Source organism: Schistocerca nitens, chromosome 4 (genome assembly GCF_023898315.1).
Source record: "Schistocerca nitens isolate TAMUIC-IGC-003100 chromosome 4, iqSchNite1.1, whole genome shotgun sequence".
NCBI classification, from domain to species: Eukaryota; Metazoa; Arthropoda; class Insecta; order Orthoptera; family Acrididae; genus Schistocerca; species Schistocerca nitens.
This window is the reverse complement of record NC_064617.1, coordinates 728,470,619-728,496,719: the sequence shown is the minus strand read 5'-3', so window position 1 is coordinate 728,496,719 and position 26,101 is coordinate 728,470,619. Positions and strand designations below refer to the sequence as shown.

The 26,101-nt window shown below is 40.6% G+C and overlaps 1 protein-coding gene across 2 annotated transcripts in view; it reads left to right on the top strand.

Moving 5' to 3' along the window:
* The window catches only part of LOC126252901 (caprin homolog), an 82,912-nt gene that overhangs the window by 40,614 nt on the left and 16,197 nt on the right, over nt 1-26,101 (top strand). Inside the window, exons 8-10 of one of the 2 annotated variants that reach the window (XM_049953876.1) lie at nt 14,283-14,351; nt 17,327-17,609; nt 24,943-25,098. In XM_049953876.1, the coding sequence (XP_049809833.1) occupies nt 14,283-14,351; nt 17,327-17,609; nt 24,943-25,098 (508 nt within the window). Of the gene's footprint in view, nt 1-14,078; nt 14,352-17,326; nt 17,610-24,942; nt 25,099-26,101 lie in introns of both variants that reach the window. The other variant, XM_049953875.1, reaches the window with a different exon arrangement.

The following is a 26,101-nucleotide window of genomic DNA, read 5'->3' as shown; positions in this document are numbered from 1 at the left end:
AATGGAGGGGAAAAAATTGGGGAGTATGGACTCGGGGAAAGAGATAGAAGAGGAAGCCACCTGGTAGAATTTTGCACAGTACATAATTAAATGAATCATAAAAGGAAGTTGTGCACATATGAGACCTGGAAACACTGGATGGTTTTAGATTGATTATATAACAGTAAGACAGATTTAGGAACCAGATTTTAAATTTTAAGACATTTCCAGGCACATTGGAGGGCAGTGTGGAGGGTAAAAATCATAGAGGGTGACCAAGAGAAGAATACACTAAGCAGATTCAGAAGGACGTAGGTTGCAGTAAGTACTGAGAGATGCAGAAGCTTGCACAGGATAGAGTAGCATGGAGAGCTGCATCAAACCAGTCTCAGGACTGAAGACCACAACAACAATAATGTGGACTGACCACAATGTCTTGTTCTGTTAGGCCTCAAACAACTGCTACAAAAGAAAGAAAGTGCTTATTGTAAGTGACAGTCATGGCAGAAACTGTAAGAGTACACACAAGGCAAATTAGGTAAAACATTCAGTGTGCAAAGTATTATAAAACCTGGTGTGCCAATTAAGGAAGCTGTGAAACATGTGGACAAATTTACTGATAACTTCTCTGTTAATGACATTAATCATTACTGGTGGCACAAATGATGCTGAAAACCTCAGGAAAATTTCAAAAGAAATGATAGATTTGTTGAAATATATACTTAAACTTGTCCACAAAACGAATGTAAATAATTCATCAAATACTGATTAGACATGGCGCACAAGGTCTAAATGGAAAAAATACATCTGTAAATTGCATTATGTTAGAAAAATAACACTGCCATAGGTATAGGTATATGTAGGAAGAGAGCATCTGTGAATTTTGAGATTGATCGCCTGAAAAGAAATGTTAACACGTGGTTTACATCTAACCAAACAAGGAAAGATTCGCACTTGTAATAGGCTGGCTTCTTTCATACACATGTCGAAAACTGAAAAACCAAATACCGAGACACGGAAAAGCATACGCAAATGGACAATCAGGTAAAAAGTGCCAGTCTCGGAGTGAAAGTGCCACCCACGAAAAACCGTTATGGACCAGTATATAACAAAAAATAAGATCAAAGAAAGTCACAACAAAACACTTGTTGTTGTTGTTGTGGTCTTCAGTCCTGACACTGGTTTGATGCAGCTCTCCATGCTAATCTATCCTGTGCAAGCTCCATCTCCCAGTACCTACTGCAACCTACATCCTTCTGAATCTGCTTAGTGTATTCATCTCTTGGTCTCCCTCTACGATTTTTACCCTCCACGCTGCCCTCCAATGCTAAATTTGTGATCCCTTGATGCCTCAGAACATGTCCTACCAACCGGTCCCTTCTTCTTGTCAAGTTGTGCCACAAACTCCTCTTCTCCCCAATCCTATTCAATACCTTCTCATCAGTTACGTGATCTATCCACCTAATCTTAAACATTTTTCTGTAGCACCACATTTTGAAAGCTTCTATTCTCTTCTTGTCCAAACTATTGATTGTTCATGTTTCATTTCCATACATGGCTACACTCCATACAAATACTTTCAGAAACGACTTCCGGACATTTAAATCTATACTCGATGTTAACAATTTTCTCTTCTTCAGAAATGGTTTCCTTGCCATTGCCAGTCTACATTTTATATCCTCCCCACTTCGACCATCATCAGTTATTTTGCTCCCCAAATAGCAAAACTCCTTTACTACTTTAAGTGTCTCGTTTACTAAACTAATTCCCTCAGCATCACCCGACTTAGACTACATTCCATTATCCTCGTTTTGCTTTTGTTGATGTTCATCTTATATCCTCCTTTCAAGACTGTCCATTCCATTCAACTGCTTTTCCAAGTCCTTTGCTGTCTCTGACAGAATTACAATGTCATTGGCGAACCTCAAAGTTTTTATTTCTTCTCCCTGGATTTTAATACCTACTCCAAATTTTTCTTCTGTTTCCTTTACTGCTTGCTCAATATACAGATTGAATAACAACTGGGAGAGGCTACAACCCTGTCTCACTCCCTTCCCAACCACTGCTTCCCTTTCATGTCCCTCGACTCTTATAACTGCCATCTGGTTTCTGTACAAATTGTAAATAGCCTTTCGCTCCCTGTATTTTACCCCTGCCACCTTCAGAATTTGAAAGAGCGTATTCCAGTCAACATTGTCAAACGCTTTCTCCAAGTCTACAAATGCTAGAAACGTAGGTTTGCCTTTCCTTAATCTAGCTTGTAAGATAAGTCGTAGGGTCAGTATTGCCTCACGTGTTCCAATATTTCTACGGAATACAAACTCATCTTCCCTGAGGTCGGCTTCTACCAATTTTTCCATTCGTCTGTAAAGAATTCGCGTTAGTATTTTGCAGCTGTGGCTTATTAAACTGATAGTTCAGTAATTTTCACATCTGTCAACACCTGCTTTCTTTGGGATTGGAATTACTATATTCTTCTTGAAGTCTGAGGGTATTTCACCTGTCTCATACATCTTGCTCACCACATTGTAGAGTTTTGTCAGGACTGGCTCTCCCAAGGTTGTCAGTAGTTCTAATGGAATGTTGTCTACTCAAGGGGCCTTGTTTCGACTTAGGTCTTTCAGTGCTCTGTCAAACTCTTCACACAGTATCGTATCTCCCATTTCATCTTCATCTACATCCTCTTCCATTTCCATAATATTGTCCTCAAGTACATCGCCCTTGTATAGACCCTCTATATACTCCTTCCACTTTTCTGCTTTCCCCTCTTTGCTTAGAACTGGGTTTCCATCTGAGCTCTTGATATTCATACAAGTGGTTCTCTTTTCTCCAAAGGTCTCTTTAATTTTCCTATAGGCAGTATCTATCTTAGCCCTAGTGAGACAAGCCTCTACATCCTTAAATTTGTCCTCCAGCCATGCCTGCTTAGCCATTTTGCACTTCCTGTCGATCTCATTTTTGAGACGTTTGTATTCCTTTTTGCCTGCTTCATTTACTGCATTTTTATATTTTCTCCTTTCATCAATTAAATTCAATATTTCTTCTGCTACCCAAGGATTTCTACTAGGCCTCGTCTTTTTACCTACTTGATCCTCTGCTGCCTTCACTACTTCATCCCTCAGAGCTGCCCATTCATCTTTTACTGTATTTCTTTCCCCCCATTCCTGTCAATTGTTCCCTTATGCTGTCCCTGAAACTCTGTACAACCTCTGGTTTAGTCAGTTTATCCAGGTCCCATCTCCTTAAATTCCCACCTTTTTGCAATTTCTTCAGTTTTAATCTACAGTTCATAACCAATAGATTGTGGTCAGAGTCCACATCTGCCCCTGGAAATGTCCTACAATTTAAAACCTGGTTCCTAAATCTCTGTTTTACCATTACGTAATCTATCTGAAACCAGTCAGTATCTCCAGGCTTCTTCCATGTATACAACCTTCTTTTATGATTCTTGAACCAAGTGTTAGCTATGATTAAGTTATGCTCTGTGCAAAATTCTACCAGACGGCTTCCTCTTTCATTTCTTAGCCCCAATCCATATTCACCTACTATGTTTCTTTCTCTCCCTTTTCCTACTGTCGAATTCCAGTCACCCATGGCTATTAAATTTTTGTCTCCCTTCACTATCTGAATAATTTCTTTTATCTCATCACACTTTTCTTCAATTTCTTTGTCATCTGCAGAGCTAGTTGGCATATAAACTTGTACTGCTGTAGTAGGCATGCGCTTCGTGTCTATCTTGTCCACTATAATACGTTCACTATGCTGTTCGTAGTAGCTAACCCGCACTCCTATTTTTTTATTCTTTATTAAACCTACTCCTGCATTACCCCTATTTGATTTTGTATTTATAACCCTGTATTCACCTGACCAAAAGTCTTGTTCCTCCTGCCACCGAACTTCACTAATTCCCACTATATCTAACTTTAACCTATCCATTTCCCTTTTTAAATTTTCTAACCTACCTGCCCAATTAAGGGATCTGACATTCCACGCTCCGATCCGTAGAATGCCAGTTTTCTTTCTCCTGATAACGTCCTCCTGAGTAGTCCCTGCCCGGAGATCCGAATGGGGGACTATTTTACCTCCGTAATATTTTACCCAAGAGGACGCCATCATTATTTAACCATACAGTAAAGCTGCATGGCCTCGGGAAAAATTATGGCTGTAGGTTCCCCTTGCTTTCAGCCATTCGCAGTACCACAACAGCAAGGCTGTTTTGGTTAATGTTACAAGGCCAGATCAGTCAATCATCCAGACTGTTGCCCTTGCAACTACTGAAAAGGCTGCTGCCCCTCTTCAGGAACCACATGTTTGTCTGGCCTCTCAACAGATACCCCTCCGTTGTGGTTGCATCTACGGTACGGCCATCTGTATCGCTGAGGCATGCAAGCCTCCCCACCAACAGCAAGGTCCATGGTTCATGGGGGAGGACAAAACACTTACTAGGTTAAATTTCAAGCCATCAAATGCAGCAGCAACAAGGCAGTCGTTAATGGACAGACGGATGAAAAAGGACAGAGGAAAAACCAGAAATTGGGAAAATTTCGACAGAAGAAAGGCAGAAACCCACATACGGTGAACCAGCAAGACACATCAAACACCATGAATGCCATCTCTGAAAAAATGAGGATTTTATCCCCACTAAGTACACTAGCTCAAATTGTGAGGTAAGTAGTAGAGCAAGAAATGATTTACTCCCTGTACCTAATTTTAATTTACTCCATCAAAATGTTCAACCACTCTCGAAGACACTAAATGAGATAGAAATAATGTTAAATGACCTAAATGATATTTCTGTACTATGCTGTGCAGAACACTGTCTCAAGATATGTTAGAGCATTCATACATCAAGCAAGCATGTTTTGGAGGAAAATATCGAGTAATGGGGTACCTGTGTATGTGTTAGAGAAAATATTGAATTAAAATAGTGTAACTTAATACCGTAAACTATCTTTTTCAAAAGACATAAAAGTCTCAGTAGCTGTACTACCAAGGCAAAACAGTTATTATTTGTGTATACAGGTCATCAGATGGAGACAGTGTTTTACAATCACATGTACGAACTGTGGAGAGAAATTCACCCTCCCAAGAAAAACTTTACAAACAGCCGTATTGTATTGAATGAAAAATACGTACCAGCCGATGTCCCCTGGCCATAATGGACTGACAGAGAGAATTATATGTGGTGACTTTAATATTGATTTCTGGAAATACAATAAATTCTGAGATGGCATTATAGATATACTACAATTGAAAAACTACATTGCAAAAGTAACTGAACCATCTTCAAGAACACCAACCTCTGCATCTAATGTTGATCAGATCTTCATAAATACATGCAAATATTCTTATAACATAAGAATTGCAAACACAGTTCTTAGTGATAACAGTGCTCAAAGTCTTGCAATGAATTCTCCAGGACACTAAATTCGCAGTAGAATATGACACGCTGTAAGGAATTTCAGAAAAAAATGAGGAATATTTTTGTTCTGTCCTAAAGTGTGAAAGTTGGAAAGATGTATATGACTGTAATCGTACCAATGAGAAATAAAAGTTTATGGCTACATTCAAACATTTATTTTTATTTACTTTTTTTAAGTGGATTTTCCCAAGAAAATAACTACATTTAATTCTCATATCAAAATAAAAGGAGATTTTATTATAACTCCAAGCAAAATACTAAACCTGACTTACTACAAATTTCAAAAGAATACTAACAAGTTACTTCAAAAGCAAAGAAACTAGAAAATGATGAAATATTGTGCAATGCCAAGAATAAAACTAAAGCAACCTGGCAATTTATAAGGAAAGAAATGGGCCCCAGGCCAGTTAATCACAGTAATGTATAGCTGATAATGAATAAAACTTAACTGCCCCAAACATGTGGGTAGTGCTTTCAACAATTATTTCTCTAATCTAGCACAGCAGTTAACAGATACACACCTTGACAAACAGCCAGCCAGTCACTCGGATCAAAAAATTTATCCAAACCCAATATTCGTGTATCCGGCAACACCTGAGGAACTGTCAAGAATCATAAAAGAATTATCTAATAAATATTCAGTGGGTGTTGACGAGATCTGGTGCTATTATCAAAGTTAGTGCAACATTTGTTGTGGAACCACTATCAGACATAGTAAATTCAACTGTTGAGAGTAGTGTGTTTCCAAATAATCTAAAAACTGCAAAAGTAACACCTTTGCATAAGAAGGGCACAAAGTGATACTGCTGCTAATTATTCGTCAGTTTCAGTATTGTCATGCTTTAGCAAAATTATGGAAAAAATGTTCCTTAGAAGATTAAGTTTTCTTGAATAAAGAGTCTGATAAGTGACTCCCAGCATAGGTTCAGAGCTGGAAAGTTAACTCAGACAGCAAAATTTGCCTTCTTGATTGAAGTATTAAAAGCAGTGGATGATAAAAAAAAAAAATGTATCTGGGATATTTCTGGATCCAAGTAAAGCCTGCAATGTTATTGATCATAGCATTCCCTTGCATAAATTAAGTAATTATGGAATTATAGGCCAGTCTGGAAGGTGGCTCCAGTTGTACCTCAGTAATAATCGACAGCAGATTATATAAATAAAACACAAAGATTGTGAAACACACACAATTTCTAGTTTTTACACTGATGAGGAAAAATAAAGTATGGAGTCCCACAAGGGTCAGTTCTGGGACCTGTCCTATTTCTGCTGTACCATTGTAGTGTACAGTCACTGCTCATGTACCGAATAATTTTTTGGGGAATTGCACAAATTCTACAAAAACATTTAAAATGCCGAAATGCAGGGTGTTATAAAAGCTAAATGCAAGAATTCCTATAGACCCTTTTGTGAAACTATCAAAACATTGCCACTGCCTTGCTTGTATATATACGAAATACTAATATCCACAAAATGGAGCATCTTGCAGGAAAATCTCTTCAGACCAGCTACGATACAGACATACGTATGAAACTAGGCAGAAGATAAACCTACACATGAACACAATAAATATAGGAAGGAAAAAGAGGAGTGTACCATACTGGAGCTATGTTACATTACCATTTGCCTTCTTATCTACAATGCATGCCAACATTAAATGCATTTAAAATAAAAGTCCTTGCTTGACCACTGGTTCTATTTTTTTGTCTGAATTTATGGAACATCATAATAAGTATACCTCATTTACCAAATTTTACTAATTGTCTATTCATAACATAGTCTAAGTCGTGCTTACCATGTCATCTGCTATTATCACATGTAGAAGCAATGTGTACATAAACATAAATTATTATGCATTTTGATTATGTCAACAATGTAGTCAAAATTACTACTGTATTGTAAATAAACTAAGTTTACCACTATACTATACCACATGTACAAACAGTGTACTAAAATGTTCTTGGGCAAATAAACATTATAGGGAGAGCCTCCAAGCCGCTTGGTATTTAGATGAACATGTCAAATGGACAGAACCTGCCGCAATATCCCTCATGATCTATCATGTCAGTTGGACAGAATCCGCCACAATATTCATCAGGAGGACATCCAACAACTCGTATTAATCAATGCCAAACCAAATAATACTAAACACCTTTTTCCAAAGCTGTTTCACATAGCAAGACCGCACTGCAATTCCTGCTCTAAATCCACAGCACGAACAAAAAATGGTTGACATCGAAATAAGTCTCCAAGGAATAGGAAAGCAATTGAAATCACTCAACAGAAGAAAGTCCACTGGACCTGACGGGATACCAATTCGATTCTACACAGAGTACGCGAAAGACCTTGCCCCCCCCCCCCCCCCCCCCCTTCTAACAGCCATGTACCGCAAGTCTCTAGAGAAACAGAAGGTTCCAAATGATTGGAAAAGAGCACAGGTAGTTCGTTTTCAAGAAGGGTTGTCGAGCAGATGCGCAAAACTATAGGCCTATATCTCTGACATCGATCTGTTGTAGAATTTTAGAACATGTTTTTTGCTCGCGTATCATGTCATTTCTCCGCAGTAGATTCCGGAAACAGCGATCGTGAGAGGCCCAACTTCTTTGTTCATGAGACCCAGAAAATATTAGATACAGGCTCCCAGGTAGATGCCATTTTCCTTGACTTCAGGAAGGCGTTCGATACAGTTCCACACTGTCGCCTGATACACAAAGTAAGAGCCTACGGAATATCAGACCAGCTGTGTCGCTGGATTGAAGAGTTTTTAGCAAACAGAACACAGCATGTTGTTCTCAATGGAGAGACATCTATGGATGTTAAAGTAACCTCTGGCGTGCCACAGGGGGGTGTTATGGGACCCTTGCTTTTCACAATATATGTAAATGGCCTAGTAGATAGTGTCGGAAGTTTCATGCGGCTTTTCGCGGATGATCCTGCAGTATACAGAGAAGCTGCAGCATTAGAAAACTGCAGCACAATGCAGGAAGATCTGCAGCGGATAGGCACTTGGTCCAGGGAGTGGCAACTGACCCTTAACATAGACAAATGTAATGTAATGCGAATACATAGAAAGGATCCTTTATTGTATGATTATATGATAGCGGAACAAACACTGGTTGCAGTTACTTCCATAAAATATCTGGGAGTATGCGTACAGAATGATTTGAAGTGGAAAGATTATATAAAATTAATTGTTGTTAAGGCGGGTGCCATGTTGAGATTCATTGGGAGAGTCCTTAGAAAATATAGTCCATCAACAAAGGAGGTGGCTTACAAAACACTCGTTCGACCTATACTTGAGAATTGCTCATCAGTGTGTGATCCGGGTAGGGTTGACAGAGGAGATAGAGAAGATTCAAAGAAGAGCGGCACGTTTTGTCACAGGGTTATTTGGTAAGCGTGATAGTGTTATGGAGATGTTTAGCAAACTAAAGTGGCAGACTCTGCAAGAGAGGCGCTCTGCGTTGCAGTGTAGCTTGCTGTCCAGGTTTAGAGAGAGTGCGTTTCTGGATGAGGTATCAAATATGTTGCTTCCGCATACTTATACCTCCCAAGGAGATCACGAATGTAAAATCAGAGATATTCGAGCGCGCGCGGAGGCTTTCCGGCAGTTGTTCTTCCCGCAAACCATACGCGACTGGAACAGGAAAGGGAGGTAATGACAGTGGCACGTAAAGTGCCCTCTGCCACACACTGTTGGGTGGCTTACATAGTATAAATGTAGATGTAGATGAATAACTGCTTGCATAAGGGCCAGAAGTGGCCTAATGAATCATTGAGTTGCTCAATTATTTGTGAATCCCTTTCTATGGAAAAAATCATAATCATTTGTTTGTCTGTATGTGTACATCACATCTAGAGTGTTCCATCCCATTTCGATAATTCCTTCATGGTGCGTCACTTTTTAGTCTTAGAATGTATATTCCGACCTTGAAGCTGGAGCTTATGAATTTTGTAGGTAGACTTTTGTGAGATACTTTGCATCCGACTTAGAGCATCTGTCAGTTCAGGTTTTTCAGCCTCTTCGTGGCAGTCTCCTGCGAGGGCGTTGTCTGTACGTGAAAAGATTGTTGTTTGAAATGCAGGCAATAAAAGATACAGATCCAAAAGAACTGCCATGGCAACGAATTACTTGTTAGTTGACATCTGTCACAGGCTAACACTTAGACAGCAGGTGACTTAACAAGTGCCGTTACTTAGGTAAAAAATGATGCTGCGGCCCTCAGACACAATGGTTGTCGATCGCACAGGTACTCATCTGGTGACGGCAGGTGACCCTGAGGTGTAGACTGCCTCATTGAGTGTTTCATGCCTTCCCAGTCTTGAGATCACATAATCCTCCAGTGTAATTGCGGCGGTTTTCTTCACCACCTATCTGGATTTTGCGTCATGTTCTGAACTTGGTATGTAGTGAACCTGTGCCCCTTCAGACCCCTCTCGAAGCTGTGACTGTCAGAATAAGGACGATGTAGGAAATAACTGTATATCTTCTTCCAGATGGTGCAGTACCCCTGAATGTGTTAGCTGCACTGATTGATCAACTCCGTAAACGTTTTCTACTTCTGGGAGATTTTAATGCCATAACCCCTCGTGGGGTGGCTACAGGCTTACTGGCCAAGATAGGGAGGTCGAAAATTTACTGTCACAGCTCGACCTCTGCCTCTTAAATACAGGGGCCCCCACACGTTTCAGTGTGGCACATGGCACATATTTGGCCATTGATCACTCAGTTAACAGTCTTAGCCTTCTTCCATCTATCCACTGGGAGAACATGACAACCTATGTAGTAGTGATCACTTCCCCAACTTCCTGTCACTGCCCCGGCGTCAGGCCCATGGACGCCTGCCCAGATGGGATTTAAACAAGGCGAACTGGGAGACTTTCACCTCTGCTGTCACCATTGAGTCTCCCTTAATCGGGAACATCTATGCGATGGTTGAGCAAGTGACTACAACAATCCTTTCTGTGGCAGAAAATGTAATCCCTCGCTCTTTAGAGTGCCCCTGACGAAAGGCAGTCCCCTGGTGGTCACCGGAAGTTGTGGAAGCAATTGGAGTGTCGGCGAGCTCTACAGCGGCGTAAGCAGCATTCCCTGGAGCACCTCTTAGCCTTTAAACGGCTCCATGCCTATGTTCGCTACCTTACCAAACAACGGAAGGAGGAGTGTTGGGAGAGACACGTCTCCACTATTGGGTGCCACACGTCATCTTCCCAAGTCTGGGCAAAGATCAAACGTCTTTTCGGGTACCAGGCCCCAACAGCTGTCCCTGGTGTTACCATAAATGGCGAGTTATGTACCGACGCAAACGCGATTGCTTAGCACTTTGCTCAAGCCTCTGCGTCGGAGAATTACCCCTCCTCCCCCCCCCTCCCCCCAGCCTTTCGCACACTCAAACGGCGCCTTTAAGGGAATGTCCTCTTATTCACTACACGCTGCAGTGAATCCTGTAACGCCCCATTTACAGAGTGGGAGCTCCTCAGTGCCCTTGCACATTGCCCCGACACAGCTCCTGGGCCAGATCGGATTGACAGTCAGATAATTAAACATCTTTCATCTGACTACAAGCGACATCTCATCATCTTCAACTGGATCTGCTGCGATGGTGACTTTTCATCGCAGTGGCTGAAGAGCACAAACATTCCGGTGCTCAAACCCAGTCAAAACCTGCTTGATGTGGATAGCTACAAGCCCATCAACCTCAGCAACTTTCTTTGCAAGCTGCTGGAACGTATGGTGTGTTGGCAGTTGGGTAGGGTGCTGGAGTTAGGTGGCCTACTGGCTCCATGTCAGGGTAGCTTCCGCCAAGGTTGCTTTACCACTGAAAATATTGTGTCCCTCGAGTCTGCCATCCGAATAGCCTTTTCCAGGCACCAACATCTGGTTGCCATCTTTTTTGATTTAGAAAAAGCATATGACATGACATCGTGACATCATATCCTTGCCACATCGTATGGGTGGGGTCTCCGGGGCACACTCCTGATTTTTATCCAAAACTTCATTTCTGACGGCGTCTCACCGTTTGTTCAGAACCAGAACTTTACGTTAATGACAATCCACTCACTGTAGTGTAGACATAGCAATTCCTAGGACTGGTTTTTGATGCTCGATTGACTTGGCTCCCTCATCTTCGTCAGCTTAAGCAGAACTGCTGGCAGCACCTCAATGCCATCTGCTGCCTGAGCAACACCCTGCAGCTCTACAGAGCCCTTGTTCAATCCCACCTTGACTATGGGAGCCTGGCTTAAGATTCGGCGGCAACCTCAGGGTTATGTTTACTTCACCCAATGCACCACTGTGGCGTTTGCCTAGCGACGGGAGCTTTTAGGACAAGTCTGGTGACCAGTGTCCTGGCAGAGGCCGGAGTCCCTCTCCATTGAAGGTTAGGCATGCACAACTGCTCACCAGTTACATTGCACATGCTCATAGTTCTCCTGCGCACCCAAATTACAATTACCATTTCCTTTTCCCAACCATGGCAGTTTCTCCCCTGCATCGGTGGCCAAAGTCTGGGCTTAAGATTGCGGTTCACGGCCGGTCCTTTCTGTCTGAACTGGAGGCTTTCCTGTTACCACCTCTCCTCAAGCTCCATTCACGTACACCTCGGCCACAGATTCTTCTAGACCTTTCACATGGCCCTAAGGACTCCGTTAACCCTGCAGCTATCTGCTACCACTGCCTCTCGATTCTCGATATGTACGGAGTACATGAAATGGTTTACATGGACAGCTCGATGGCTGATGTCACGTAGGCTTTGCATATGTTCATGGAGGACATATTGAACACCACTCCTTGCCAGATGGCTGCATGTTTTCACTGCAGAGCTGGCGGCCATATCTTATGCTCTTGAGCACATCCGCTCATGCCCTGGCGAGTCATTTCTCATGTGTTCTGACTCCTTGAGCAGCCTACAAGCTGTCGACTAGTGTTACTCTCGCCATCCCCCGGTTCTGGAGTCCATCTATGCCCTGGAATGGTACAGTTGTTTAGTGGTCTTTGTGTGGACCCCAGGACACTTCGGAATCCCAGGCAACAAACTCGCTGACAGGCTGGCCAAACAGGCTATGTAGAAACTGCTTCTGGAGATGGGCATCTAAATGGATTCAGAGGGAGTGCAATGTTTGACCAGGATGTTGCAGTGAATGTCTAAATAGAGAGGACATGTGAAATTTGAGTGTGCAAATTAGTTAAAATATTCTAAGATTCACCAACAGTTCAATCTCATATTGAATCTGCACCTTGAAAATAGTCATTGTATCAAAGCAAGGAGCTAAATTTATTTTATATTTCATTCGGCAAACCCAAATGAATGGGGACAGGAGAACACAAACATGTAAAAGGTATTACAGCATGCAGACTTTTGGAGCTATAATGTATTAGCTTTCATATGTGTGCTCTCCTGCTGTCACTTGGTGAACAGATTTTTTGTCTATCAAATTACATTATATTTTCAAAAACTGATTACTTTTGTTGATATATTAGCCAGAATGAACATTTGAAATAGTGAGGTAAATAATTTTGCTTGACTGACTGAGATTCAGTAATTTAGAATGTCTGAAGATGACATTTTTGCCATTGTCTGTAGAAAGTAATCGTTTTAACAATTGAAATTTCAGTTTTAAGGCCATTATTGAGGGATGTGGTGCAAATGAGTGATCTTCAACACTTGTCAAACTTTAAAAAAGCCACCGAAATATATACATAATCATCGTATCTGAGCATTATTTCTGTAAGACGATAGCAAGATTAAACAATCGTTTAATGAGGCTGTGTATATTGTGAAAAAGTATGACGCGCTAAAGTATGGTTGTAGAACACCACTTGATAATTGCCCCATGGTCAAAATTGCAATTGTGAAACCAAATAGTCAATAGTGAAAGCTATGTTTTTTAAAAGATAGTGAGATAATATTTGTAGGAACAAGTAGTCTTCAAAGTTACCATCCATTAGTTGTGAAACTTTGGTTTCAGCAGTGTGTTTTCTTGCTCTTTTTAACTGTATTAGCTTGTGGTATAAACAAACTCGTGTGGGAAAGTGAATTTCTCCAACTTATGCCTATTGGTGACAGGCTTTTTACATGCTGCACCACGTGTCACATCACCAAAAATTAAAAGAAAGCAGAAGCATCACCATATAAAAGTCAGATTTTTTCATGCTAATTGCTTCACAGCTGTCAACAAATCATGTACCAGATAGAAATCTTGACTGTAGAAACAAATAAAACCAGGAACTGTTAATTTAATGTCAAACTAGTTCTCAATTAGGAATTCATTGAACTGATTTTACACACAATGAAAATCTTCATCTGAGTTTCTGTGGTCATTCAAAGATCCAGTGGAACATTTTTCATAAACACATGCAAAATCTACTGTCTGATGCTCTGTACAGTGTACCAAAGAATAACTTAGTTACTCAACCAGTGTGGCTCTATAAGTGTACAATATTCACCTATTGGTTTTTTACTGTAATTACTGCATTTCCTTCTGCTCTGCTGTTGCACTGATTTTGATAAAGTGGATGATGTCATCCCCCCCCCCCTACTTTCCTTGGTATTCTTGCTTTCAAAGCATGAGGAATTTAAAATTGTATAGCAGTCAATAATGTTTTAACCCTCATGTTTTCCCCAGTTTCCCATGTTTAATTTCATAATGAAAGTAATAGTTACATTTTTTGTCACAGGTTGTTTTTCAGGCACCAGCAGAAATGACACAAGCACACATCCCTGGTTTTGCTTCGACAACTCCAAATCCACCTCCTCCAATACCAATGCCTCCCTCTCATCAGACACAACCTGTTGTGCCAAGTCAGCCATCTGCGCAGTTCGCAGCAGCAGCAGCCACAGTTCAGCAACAACAGATAATGTCTGCAACATTTGTGTCACAGGCCAAACCGCAGCAACAGCCACCGGCCTTTGTACCAGCTCAGCAACAGAAGCAGGATATTTCACCTGCAGTAAGTCAAAAATTAATACAATGTAATAATAATTAAGACTAATTAAGACACACATAACCTAGTGGAAAATACCAATAAGAGCTTAAAATTGTTGGTGTAACGGAAACACACCAAAATATTTCCTTGGAAGGGTAGTCTGAAATAAAACTGACAAGTTAGAAACAGCATTATTCAAACTTAAAAGTTCTCACATAACACTTTATTCCTTTTAAACATGTGTAGTGGCAGAAGATGCACTGTGCTCTACTGTATAGTTAATGTGAACATTGAACACAAAATGCAAGACTCAGAATTAGTCCTGGCCCAGCAGTCAGTTTCAATATTAGGGAGTTTCAAAATTGCACACTCTGCTGCAGAGTGGAAGAGTCGTACTGGACACTTAATGAAAGCTCCCCTGTGGGAGCTTGGATATGCTTTGTGAGTAAACAACAGTTCAATTAAATTCAGTTATACCCATGGAAGACTCCTTTCACATTCAGAAAAAGTGGGGGAGTGGAGATCACATGGAGCCACTTTGAGTTGCGTAGTGGATAAACATCATACTGCTCATTTAGACTGTTATTTGAGTAGGTATCTTGATGCCACTCAAGCACACATTTTTGAACTCCCGAATTATTCCGAGCAGCCTATAAAGCCATACTGAGATATATAAAATTGTGGTTGCTAATTGCATGTGGTTTTAAATTTACAGTGATGAGAATGTACATAATCTTACTCATGTCCTACTTGTTTTTACATGGATGTGCTGCAAAAAGGTTCAGTGCATAGATACTGAAAATATTTCACAGTATCACACCACCACTTGCTTCAACTGTAAAATCTCTTGCAACCAGTAGTCATGCATGGAGGTGGGAACACAATTTTTGCTATTGGTTACTACTTGAAATATACAAGGAATGTTAGCACACTCATTTGTTTCTGACTGTTTATTTCTTTTGTAACTTGCTGCAAAAGACCACTATGCAGACATTGAAATCATCATGAGTGCACTAACATGAAAATTTATGCTCTATATTTGGAAGAAAACACAGGCAGCACACAAGTGAATTGTACAGACAGGTACAGCAGGACACCAGTGGCTGTCATGTCGTGGGATAAACTGTCTGTTGCTACTGCACATCTTCACACTGCCCTCTTCATCCAATAAAGCAGGCTTCACTTACTGGTCCTAATGGGCCATGTATTACAGACTAGCCACATTGTCTTCATCTGCCAATTGAGTAATTCAGATGTGAAATGGGGTCAGCACACCACTCTCCTGACTGTTGTTGGTTTGCCGGCCTTCAGAACTATTACTTCTCACTCAAGTAGCTCCTCAGTGGGCCCCATTACACTGAGTACATCTAATTTGTCCTCACACAAAGGAAAAATCCCTGCCATTACCAGGAATTGACCCCGGGCCCCCCACACAGACTTGATGCTGCTGATCACATAGCTATGGACAATTTTCTGATGCTTACTGGTTGAGTCCATTGTTGTTGTTGTTGTTGTTGTTGTTGTTGTTGTGGTCTTCAGTCCTGAGACTGGTTTGATGCAGCTCTCCATGCTACTCTATCCTGTGCAAGCTTCTTCATCTCCCAGTACCTACTGCAACCTACAGCCTTCTGAATCTGCTTAGTGTATTCATCTCTTGGTCTCCCTCTACGATTTTTACCCTCCACGCTGCCCTCCAATGCTAAATTTGTGATCCCTTGATGCCTCAAAACATGTCCTACCAACCGATCCCTTCTTCTAGTCAAGTTGTGCCACAAACTTCTTCTCCCCAATCCTATTCAATACCTCCTCATTAGTTATGTGATCTACCCACCTTATCTTCAGCATTCTTCTGTAGCACCACATTTCAAAAGCTTCTATTCTCTTCTTGTCCAAACTATTTATCGTCCATGTTTCACTTCCATACATGGCTACACTCCATACAAATACTTTCAGAAATGACTTCCTGACACTTAAATCTATACTCGATGTTAACAAATTTCTCTTCTTCAGAAACGATTTCCTTGCCATTGTTATTGATGATGATAAAAAACCCATGTGCTGCCTTATCTGTTGACGTAATTATTTACAAACATTAGTGCTAATTAAGTTGACTGTTTTGAACAGTGCAGTTTTCTTAGTAATTTTAATTGCGTGATACAGTAGTATGTTCTCTAAAGCCTGTTTTTGTCCCTGTTTCACCTCCTAATTCTGGCCTCAAAGCATGCAAATATGAAGTAAGTTGCTGTTTGAAATCCAAAAAGTCAGGAAGCTGAACTTTTCAGGATTTCTCTAGCATTAGGAAACAGTTTGTTATGGATAGAAACATACATCAAACACAGCGTAACACCCGTACAGCTAAAATCTCCAAGAATTAAATAGTACGAGCACAGTGCCTTACCAAACATGGTTCTACTGGAGGTGGTTGCTCTTGCCTTTATTTAACATATAAATTTACTTATCCTGACCGTTATAGTGGGATGTATGATTTTATGTGGACTCTGAAGTACGGTGAATGCTAAAACATTTCTGCTATTATATTTTGTCTAAAAGGAAAAATCTAAATAGTTACTGCTTGACACTCTGCACACAGAAAATTAAAGGAAACTCGCTCAAGTGCATTTTCAGAAGATCAGCCAACTGGTTCTTTCCATCTGTAGGTTTCAACATATTGCTCTTCTTCTGTGTGACAAAGCCATGAATGGGGCTGGATGTTTACACCTAAGGAAACATAAGTCATGTAATGGGGCTGTTTGCCACTTGGCACTCAAGATTACATATTTACATTTGTATAAATTACTTTTGTATGGGTTGTTCAGTGTTGAAGTTTAATTTTAAAATTCTATATATTATTGAAAGAAAATATTGCATAGAACAGATCCTCATCTTATGACATAGTGGAAATAACTGCTTGTTCTCCACATAATCATAAGTCTATTAAGATATCAGTTCTGCAAAAGTAGTCACTAAGAATAGTTCAGTATGTAGTCAATCCCTTACAGGTAGTGGTGCCTGAACAGCAGCCCATTCCTGACACTAAGACTGCTGCTCAGGGCAACACTTCTGAATGGCAGCAAGTTGAAACGACAACTCCATCTGGTGACTGGGGAAATACAGAGAACCAAGCTGCTGGTGACTGGGGCACTCCAGAAAATGCAGTAGCAGCTGATGATTGGAAAGGTACTGACAATGCTGGTTCAGGGGATGAGTGGCAGCATGTAAGCAGCCAAGGAGACTGGAGTAACCAGACTTCTGAAGAATGGAGTACTGCAGGCCAAACAGATAGTAAGTAACAATTGATGCTTATACACATTTCCTTGACTTCATTTCTTTTGGTGAGGGCAGAAGTGTTGTCAATTATAGAATGGCCACGACTGTTTGTGGAACAGCCATTATTGATAGTGTTGCAAAATATTGTTCTCCTAACTCTGTATTTCAATGCTATTCTGTGCCTAATTTAGTAATCAGTGTTTCTAAACTTCTGATTAATAAGTTTATTAATAGTTATTAATAATAAGTAATAAATTTGTCAGTCGGTAATAAGTAGAATTTTTGATCAGTTTGATTCATACTAAATTTTCTACTCTTAAAAATCTGAACAATCTGGTGAAACTCAGTAGTTTGTGACTGTGTGAAATCCTTTTTCTGTAGAATTTGCATTTACATATGTAATACTGATATGAGGTACAGTTAAATAAGAAAATGTTCTTAACTGCCCAATTCTGTCAGATGTATATGTAACTTTAATTAGGGTTATAAGGTCATTATGTTCACAATATCTATAAATGATCCGGCGAATGTGGGGCTGTAAACTCAGTGGGGCTGTTTGTAGGTGGTGTTACAGCATACGGGAGTCAAAACTCCAAAAAAATTGAACCAAAATGGAGAAAGTCTTGCAGAAATTGGACTGTTCATGCAAAGACTTAAAATTGCCCTCAATATATATATAAAGATATAGTGCACAAATAGTGGAAAAGACCCAGAGTTGCTAAATTAAATGACTGGTGTTCAGTGACGCTACAAAAAAGCATTCAGTACAGAACTGTTGTAAACCTGGTCGACCAGCTAGCTACAGACACCAGGGCTAGACTGTGTTCTGTTAGTTGGCTTCTGCATTGTGAAGTTGTAAATCCTACTGCAATCAGTCATATGATGATGGTGATAGTTTTCTTACAGCAGCAAGTCCATGAAGAAGATTGTGGAATATGAAGTCAGTGCTCCTGGTAGACAGCGATCACATTTGATTCCAGACAACACTATAGCCATAGTGAAGCCATCATGGAGAAAATTCACTGCAGTGTACTAAGTGACATTGTCAAAATTGTTAGGATTAGTTGTAGAACAAATTCCTATTTCACGAAGTGTATGCTAGATTACTAGTGGGTTTCTCTGCCAGCTGATGATGAGAAACAGTGAGTGATGACTTGTATATTGTGATCTTTGATTTGGCAGGTATTTTCAAATTTCTAACTATGTCAGACACACGATAATAAAATCCTGAACAATTTTCTATTCTCTCTCAAATTTCACCCTTGTTACCTTTCGTGGTTAATTTACTTCATAAATGGTTGAAAGCATGTACTTCCTTACCTATTTTGATTCCACTTGAGGATTTCACTTCCTTACCTATTTTGTTACAACTTAAATCTTTCATTTTCCCCTCCTGATTTTCGTTACTTCATTTCTTGTTAAGCTTATTTGGTTCTACAGTTACTCGGTTGCATGCATTTAATTGTTCTTCCCATTTCTTCCCAAATCATCAAATCTGTATGTGCTCTGATTTTAATATCAGCTGCTGTTGACCCATAGTGAACTTCCTTGTTAAACCCCCTTCTCCATTCTAAGCCATTCAGATTTTTTGCCATCTATTATAAAACAATTCAGGCATATTTTATACGTGTTTCTCATTTGTATTTCCATTTTATTCAGACCTTGCCGTATCTTTTCCCTTCTAATAGTGTCATAGGCTTTTTTTTATATCTACGATGTCTCCCAAATTTTTCTTTTTCACAACCTGTCTGGGTGTAAATATGGCATCTATAGTTGATTTTTCAGGTTGAAATCCTTGCTATTCTTTTAGTTGTGGTTGTTATATTACTCCTGATTTTCTGTAAAATTCTTTCCATAAACCTTTGTGCAGTGGCACAGTTGTTCTTTTCCTCTGTAATTCTCACAGAACACTTTATTAACCCTTTATTACCCTTCTTAAAGGTAGGTACAATGATTTGCTTTATCTAGTCATCAGAAATCTTTCCATACGATTGTACTATACTCATTCTATACAGCCACTGAATTCAGGTAGATCATGCAGCTTTAATCATTTCCACAGTGGTGTCATCTACTTCAGGAGCTTTGCCATTTTTCATTTCTAATACAGCTTTCTCTACATCCAGATTATCTGTATATCATCTTCTATTTCCTCTGTGATGGTGATACTTCATATCCTCCTATCTCACCATATGTATTTATTTCATCTTGTTCTTCACATAGTTATTGGAAGTTCTAGTTACTGTGAGTGTTCAGTGTCAGTTCAGTTTTTTAGTAGTGCAGTGCATACTCAAAACCATTATTGGGCATGGCTAGCAGCTGATTTACCTACCACACCCCACAATGAGCAAAATCATATCCTGCCCGTGTTGACAGTCTGCACCATGTTTAAGTGTTCAGAAGTGGAGCTGACAGTTGATGTGGCAGTGCTGTAGTGACATGTGACGGGTGTCAAATATATATCTAGTCAGCATGCAAATGCATAAAAAGAATTTATTTTCTAGAACAGTTTTAGGCACTTAGTGCCCTTCAAAAGGTTGTAACTACTTAACTATTTGCAGATGTTAACAATAACCACATGACCACAGCAATATGCTGCATTTATCTTATTGTTGACATTGGCAAATAATGCCTAAAACCAGTTAAGAAATTAAATTTCTTCTGTGAAACTAGTTGCTGATTATATACAACTACAGTTGCTCAGTATGGATAAAATACTATATCAGATACTTCATTTTAATTGGGCTTCCTACCAAAAAACATTAGTCCACAATCAAATTGAAATGATGTGGGTAGCTGCTTGTTGCAGCATAATGCAAGTCCCATGCAAAAGTTGTGGCAATAGCATACATGAAATGTAACTCCTCCATTAACATAAATAGTAAAAATTTCCCTTTCACATCTTTGAATTCCTCAAAGAAGTGCTTCGTGGTCTGTTCTGAACAGTGGCGGGTACAGAAAAACCTCAAGGAGGGGGTGCTAAAGATATCTTCAGCAACCTTTACTTATATCATAATAAAAAATGTCACATGCAAATAATCAGTTGTTCACTTTTTATCACTTCCAAGTTATTGTGACAATTGTAGCTTTCAAATTGACTACCTGGCAGCGACTCTGCTTCCCTTCTCTATATGCCTCTGTTGTTTTGAGAACATTTGCTGCCAGAATGTTTGGGAGTGTGAACAAATACCTACTGTGAAAGCGACAAGCCAACCTGTACCTTATGATGAGTAAAATAAGGGCGAGTTTCCAATGATATCATCTGGCAATTAGTATGTGTGTGGAACTTCTATTGTCGATTCCGTTCGTTTCTCGTGCATTCGGTAGAGGGCCTATATAGTAACAATGCGTTTTAGTTATCTTCTCGAAAGTCACTATTACTGGAGATATATGCATCAGTAGTAACTGTTAAGTTATTAGTAAAAATATTGTTAGGTCTCGTAACAACTACTTCTGAATGTAAGCTAGTTTCCTATTCAGCAAATAGTCCATATTTATAATGCTACATATTGAAGGTTCTCTGTACAAGAAGTCAGTAGAATATTCGCAACTGTTCTCGAGCAAATGCCAAACAGAATAACGTATTGAGATTACTAAAACGGCTGCGACTTTTCTCATAGGCATGTGTTAGCTATCTGTGTCAAACAGAAACGTATAAAATACAATGACACAGATGCGTGTGTGCTACATAGGAAAGCTGCTGCCCCCCCCCCCCCCCCCCCCAGGTCCACAACTCACAACTCACAACTCTCTCTCTCTCTCTCTCTCTCTCTCTCTCTCTCTCTCTCTCTCTCTCTCTCTCGTGAATATATGCATGGCAAATACAGGACCCTGAGATACTGCAGCTCTTTCCTTTCCGAGCTGCATAGCTTCCCTTTCCACATCCCTCCCTGTCCTCAATCTCCACTCCCACCCCTTCGCTTCCCATTTTCCCTCTCTCTGGGAGTATGTTTAGCACCTATGTACGATGACAGCTTGTAAATGTGACGTGGTTTCTCTGTGTTTTCCTTGATTCCTGTCTTTACCACCTTCTCCGCTGTGGCGTTGAAGAATTCTTCTGTTCTTTCCTTTTCATTTTCCTCCATTTCTCTTTCTTTCCTCCCTGTGCATGTCTGAAGGCTGACCCATGCATTCCTGCACCCATCTGGTGATGGTAACGCGTAATTCCCCACCCCGGGTAGACAAGTAGGACATGTACATACCCCTGGTAAAGACCAGGCCCAGGGAGGGGTGATTAGCCAAACTGGTACCTTCTGAATGTGGCGATCAGTCCCTCCGTTCATTTCTCAGGAAGCATGACTTGAGGTGTGGACAATCACCTAAGGCAGGAGTGCCCTCAGAGAGCTCCCCCACTTAGGAGCGTGCCATTGGAGATACCAGTAATCATGGGGGCTACCTTCACAATGGTTCCTACAACTTCTGCCCACAAGAGAAAGCTACACGAGTCTCAGCCACAGAAAATTCTCCCCTTAGTGCCAAAGTTGGCAGTTGTTTCTCGGCCTGACGATGGTCAAGACTTCTCAACAGTAAACCCTTTCATTATTCAGAAAGGTGTCGATGCAATTGCAGGTCCTGTAAAGTCTTGTTCCCAGTTACGAAATGACACCTGGTAGAAACACAGTGCCCTCCAGGCATAAAAATTGCTTCAAACCACGCTGCTGCAAACCTTCCCTGTCCAGATGGAAGTTAAACTCATCACACGGGGTGGTTCATACCCGATCACTTGACTGATTATCAAATGAGGACATTCAAAATTACCTGTCTGATCAGGGAGTAACGGCCGTACATCGAGTGATGAAAAGGATTGAAAAGGAATTGTTACTGACATGCACTCTCTTCTTGACATTTGACAGTTAACTGCCATCGAATGTTAAAGTGAGATCTAAGATAATTTTAGCTCGCACTAGTATCCCCAACCCTGCACATTGCTATCGGTGTCAGAGGTTCAATCATACCAGACACTTGTGTTCCAATACAGCTCAATGAGTTACCTGTGGCAGGGATGCCCATGAGGGTGGTTGTCCACCCTATCCCCTCGCTGCATCAACTGTATGGATGACTACGCTGCTTCCTCTAGAGATTGTCCTATTTTTAAAGATGAATGAATTATTCAGGAAATCAAAGTGAAGGAAAAGGTGTCTACCTTTGCTGCTTGTAAGTTATTCACGAGTAGAAAGCCCACTGTTCTCCCAGAGGGTAAATACAGCACTTTCCTCACCTCTCCTCGACCTACTGAGGAGGTAATCATGCAGACTTGCAATCTCACCTCTAGTGCCACAGTCGTCAGATCGGCCAGCCCAAAGATCGCCTGTTCCACCTCCCCACTATCACCTGCTCACTCTAAGGCTCAACCTTCATTGGCTCCTGCTAAATCACGGGCCCCAGAATCAGACACCCAGACATACAAAACAAGAGCCTACTCGTGAAGAATTTTTACGTACCCAGAGCTTGCAATCCTCCACTCCTTCATCTCAATGTCCTACTTCCAAGAAGGCTCAAACGAAACACAGTTCTTCTCCTCCTCCACCATGGCGGCTCTTGTACTACATCACCCAGCACTAGCCACTCTTGGCAGTCTTCAGTGTCGCCAAGACACACCGCTGGGGCAGATCAACCAGCTGATCACTGGTGGCAGGAGCTGCCGCCAAACAACCTATGCATCAGCCTCTTCTGCCTCTGACTGAATGCCATTCCATGCCGTCGGCCACCGGCTCTCAGTGGTCACTGAGTTGACTGCCTCCATGGTAAGATTTTTCCTTTTTCATCCACCCTATGTCAATTATCCATTAGAATATCTATGGAATTCACTCTTGATTGGAATGAACTGTCGATCCTCTTACGATCGTACTCCCCCGTCATCTTCTGTCTTCAGGAAACAAAGCTACGTCCCCAAGATCGCTTTGTCTTCTCTCATTTCCAATCGGTTCGATTTGATCTCCCCTCAGTTACTGGCACACAGGGGACTTAAGATTCTCCTCCATGATACTATCTATTATCACCCAATCCACTTACATCATTCCTTCCAACCTGTTGCTGTACGTCTCTCCCTTTCTGGATTCACCTTCTCTCATTGTACCATATACATTCCATTGTCCACACCAATGGCAAAAACAGATCTCCTTCATCTGTTTGGTTAGCTCCCACCGTCCTATTTGCTGGTTGGGGACTACAACGCCCACCCGCGGCGCGCATCCTCATATGTATCTGCCACTGGTTCTGATGAAGAAATAAACTAGTGCAAAAGTAGTTGCACGAACTCAAACCACGTTCTTTTCTATGCGATATCACACACTACATAAGTGCAGGTGATTATGCGTGTGGAAGATGATGCCAAAATGTAGTACTAATTTGTACTGCCATGTGCACAGTAAACAAATTATTCTTATTGTTGTTATTATTATTATTATTATTATTATAAGAAGCAATCAAAGAGAAACAAGCCGGAGGCATGATTACAGAAACTAGTACCTGTATGTGTATTGACCCTGGCTGTTGAAACTTGCCCCACTGTGACACAAGGCGGTGAATGGCTGTCTTATTAAATTCCTGGGGTTGCAGTGTGAACCAGTTCCGCATGTACAGCTGGACATCGTCATCCGAGGTGATCGTTTGCCCCCTAGAGCCTTTTTAAGGGGACGAAAAATCGGAGAGAAGTCTGGACTGTGTGGAGGGTGGCCAAGAAACCCCCCCCTCAATTTGAATTTCTGCAGGAGTGCCTTGACTGTGTTGGCCATATGAGGCTTTGCATTGTTATGGAGCAGAATGACTCCATGAGTGAGATTGCCTGATTGTTTTGATTTGATCGCTTGGTGAAGGGTGGTCAAGGTTTGCAAGTAACACTGGGCATTCACTATTGTCCCATGCTGCAGGAAGTGAATCAGAAGGGGCCAATCTTGGTCAAAGAACGACATCAACATAACCTTCCCTGCACTCATGTGGACAATGACGTCCAGCTGTACGTGTGGAACTGGTTCACATGGCAGCCCCAGGAATTTTATGAGGAAGCCATTCACGCCTTGTCACACCGTCTCAACTGCCAGGGTCAATACTTCTAACACACAGGTACTGGTTCCTGTAATTACACCTCCAGCTCATTTCTTTCTGAATGCTCCTTAAATTATTATTATTATTATTATTATTATTATGAAACATTAGTTTCTTGTGTCTAATCCTCTTCTTTAGGCTACAAAACTTTCATTTGTAGATTTGGTTAGTTCTTAGTGAATTTGTTACTCCTAATAAAAATGAACTCAAAATGTAGACTCACTACAGTTTTACATATTCTGTATAATACTTTCTTCCCTTCCTTGAGACTTTCCTATTATATTAAAAATTGAGTTATGTCTTGCAGATTACGCAACTCAAAGTGGGCGTAATTATGGTGGCCGTGGTGGTAGAGGTGGCAGAGGAGGCGGTGGAAGGGGTTCATCCAATGGTTACTCAGGAAGAGGCCGTGGTGGAAGTGGTTACCAAAATGGCAGAGGTGGTGGCAGTTCAGGTGGTGGCGGTATGTATTTACAAGCATATTAAAGTCTCCTGAATGTTTGATTTTGCCTGACAACTTTCCATTGTTCAATCATTCTGAATGAATGGTTCATCCTTCTAAAAATGATCCAAGCTTAAATTGTAGTGATTTATAGAGTGCCGTTTCCTTGAATTCAGAATATGGCATTATAAAAACACACATTCAACAATGAGGAAGATTAGTTACGAAGGTAAGGCCTAAGTTGAGGAACCAAAAATGAATCTATGAAGTTGTACTGGTGAGTGATAAATGGTTGACACAAACTTGGAAGGGAATCACTTTTTAACTAGCACAAGCTGCGGGAACTGTTTAGGAACTTGTGCGTCTATCTCAACCATGCAAGAACAGTTTGAAGATTTTCATCATATCGGGCAAAAGTAGAGGAAATGCTAGTCAATTTGTGTGAAACAGCAACCAGCCACAAAATTGATGTTTAGATAATTCCCATCGCTAGTTTTTAAGTGATACAGTTCTTCTGATTGTTTTAGCATGTAGCACACTTTTAAACCAAAATGGTTACTTATTTGACTTAGGTGATATGACAAGGAAATCGTATATAGGTACGATATTCCACAAACTGATTAATTATCCACAAAATACAATAAAAATTTGTTTTACTGTTTACCAGAAGCACAATAATAAATTAAAACAGAAATGACAATAAGTAATAACAAGACTTGATGAATAAACACAAACTGTTTTACAAATTTGCCCTTGCTAAACTTAGGTAGGCTGAGGGCAGTTATCAGGGTTGGAGCAATAGTAGGGGAAATAATTCAATTGTAGTGTTTGTGTGCACATCATTCAGAGCACTTCATGTTGGTGTAAATTTTACTACTGAGTGGCAGGAGCACGTGTTAGTGATCAGGCAGCACCTCGGTATTGTCTCTCTGTTAGATTTCACTCTATTCCCTTCATGCTTTAGGAATACAATTTTAACAAGAAGGAAAAGTTGAATTAATTCAATAAAGGAAAATTTTGATGT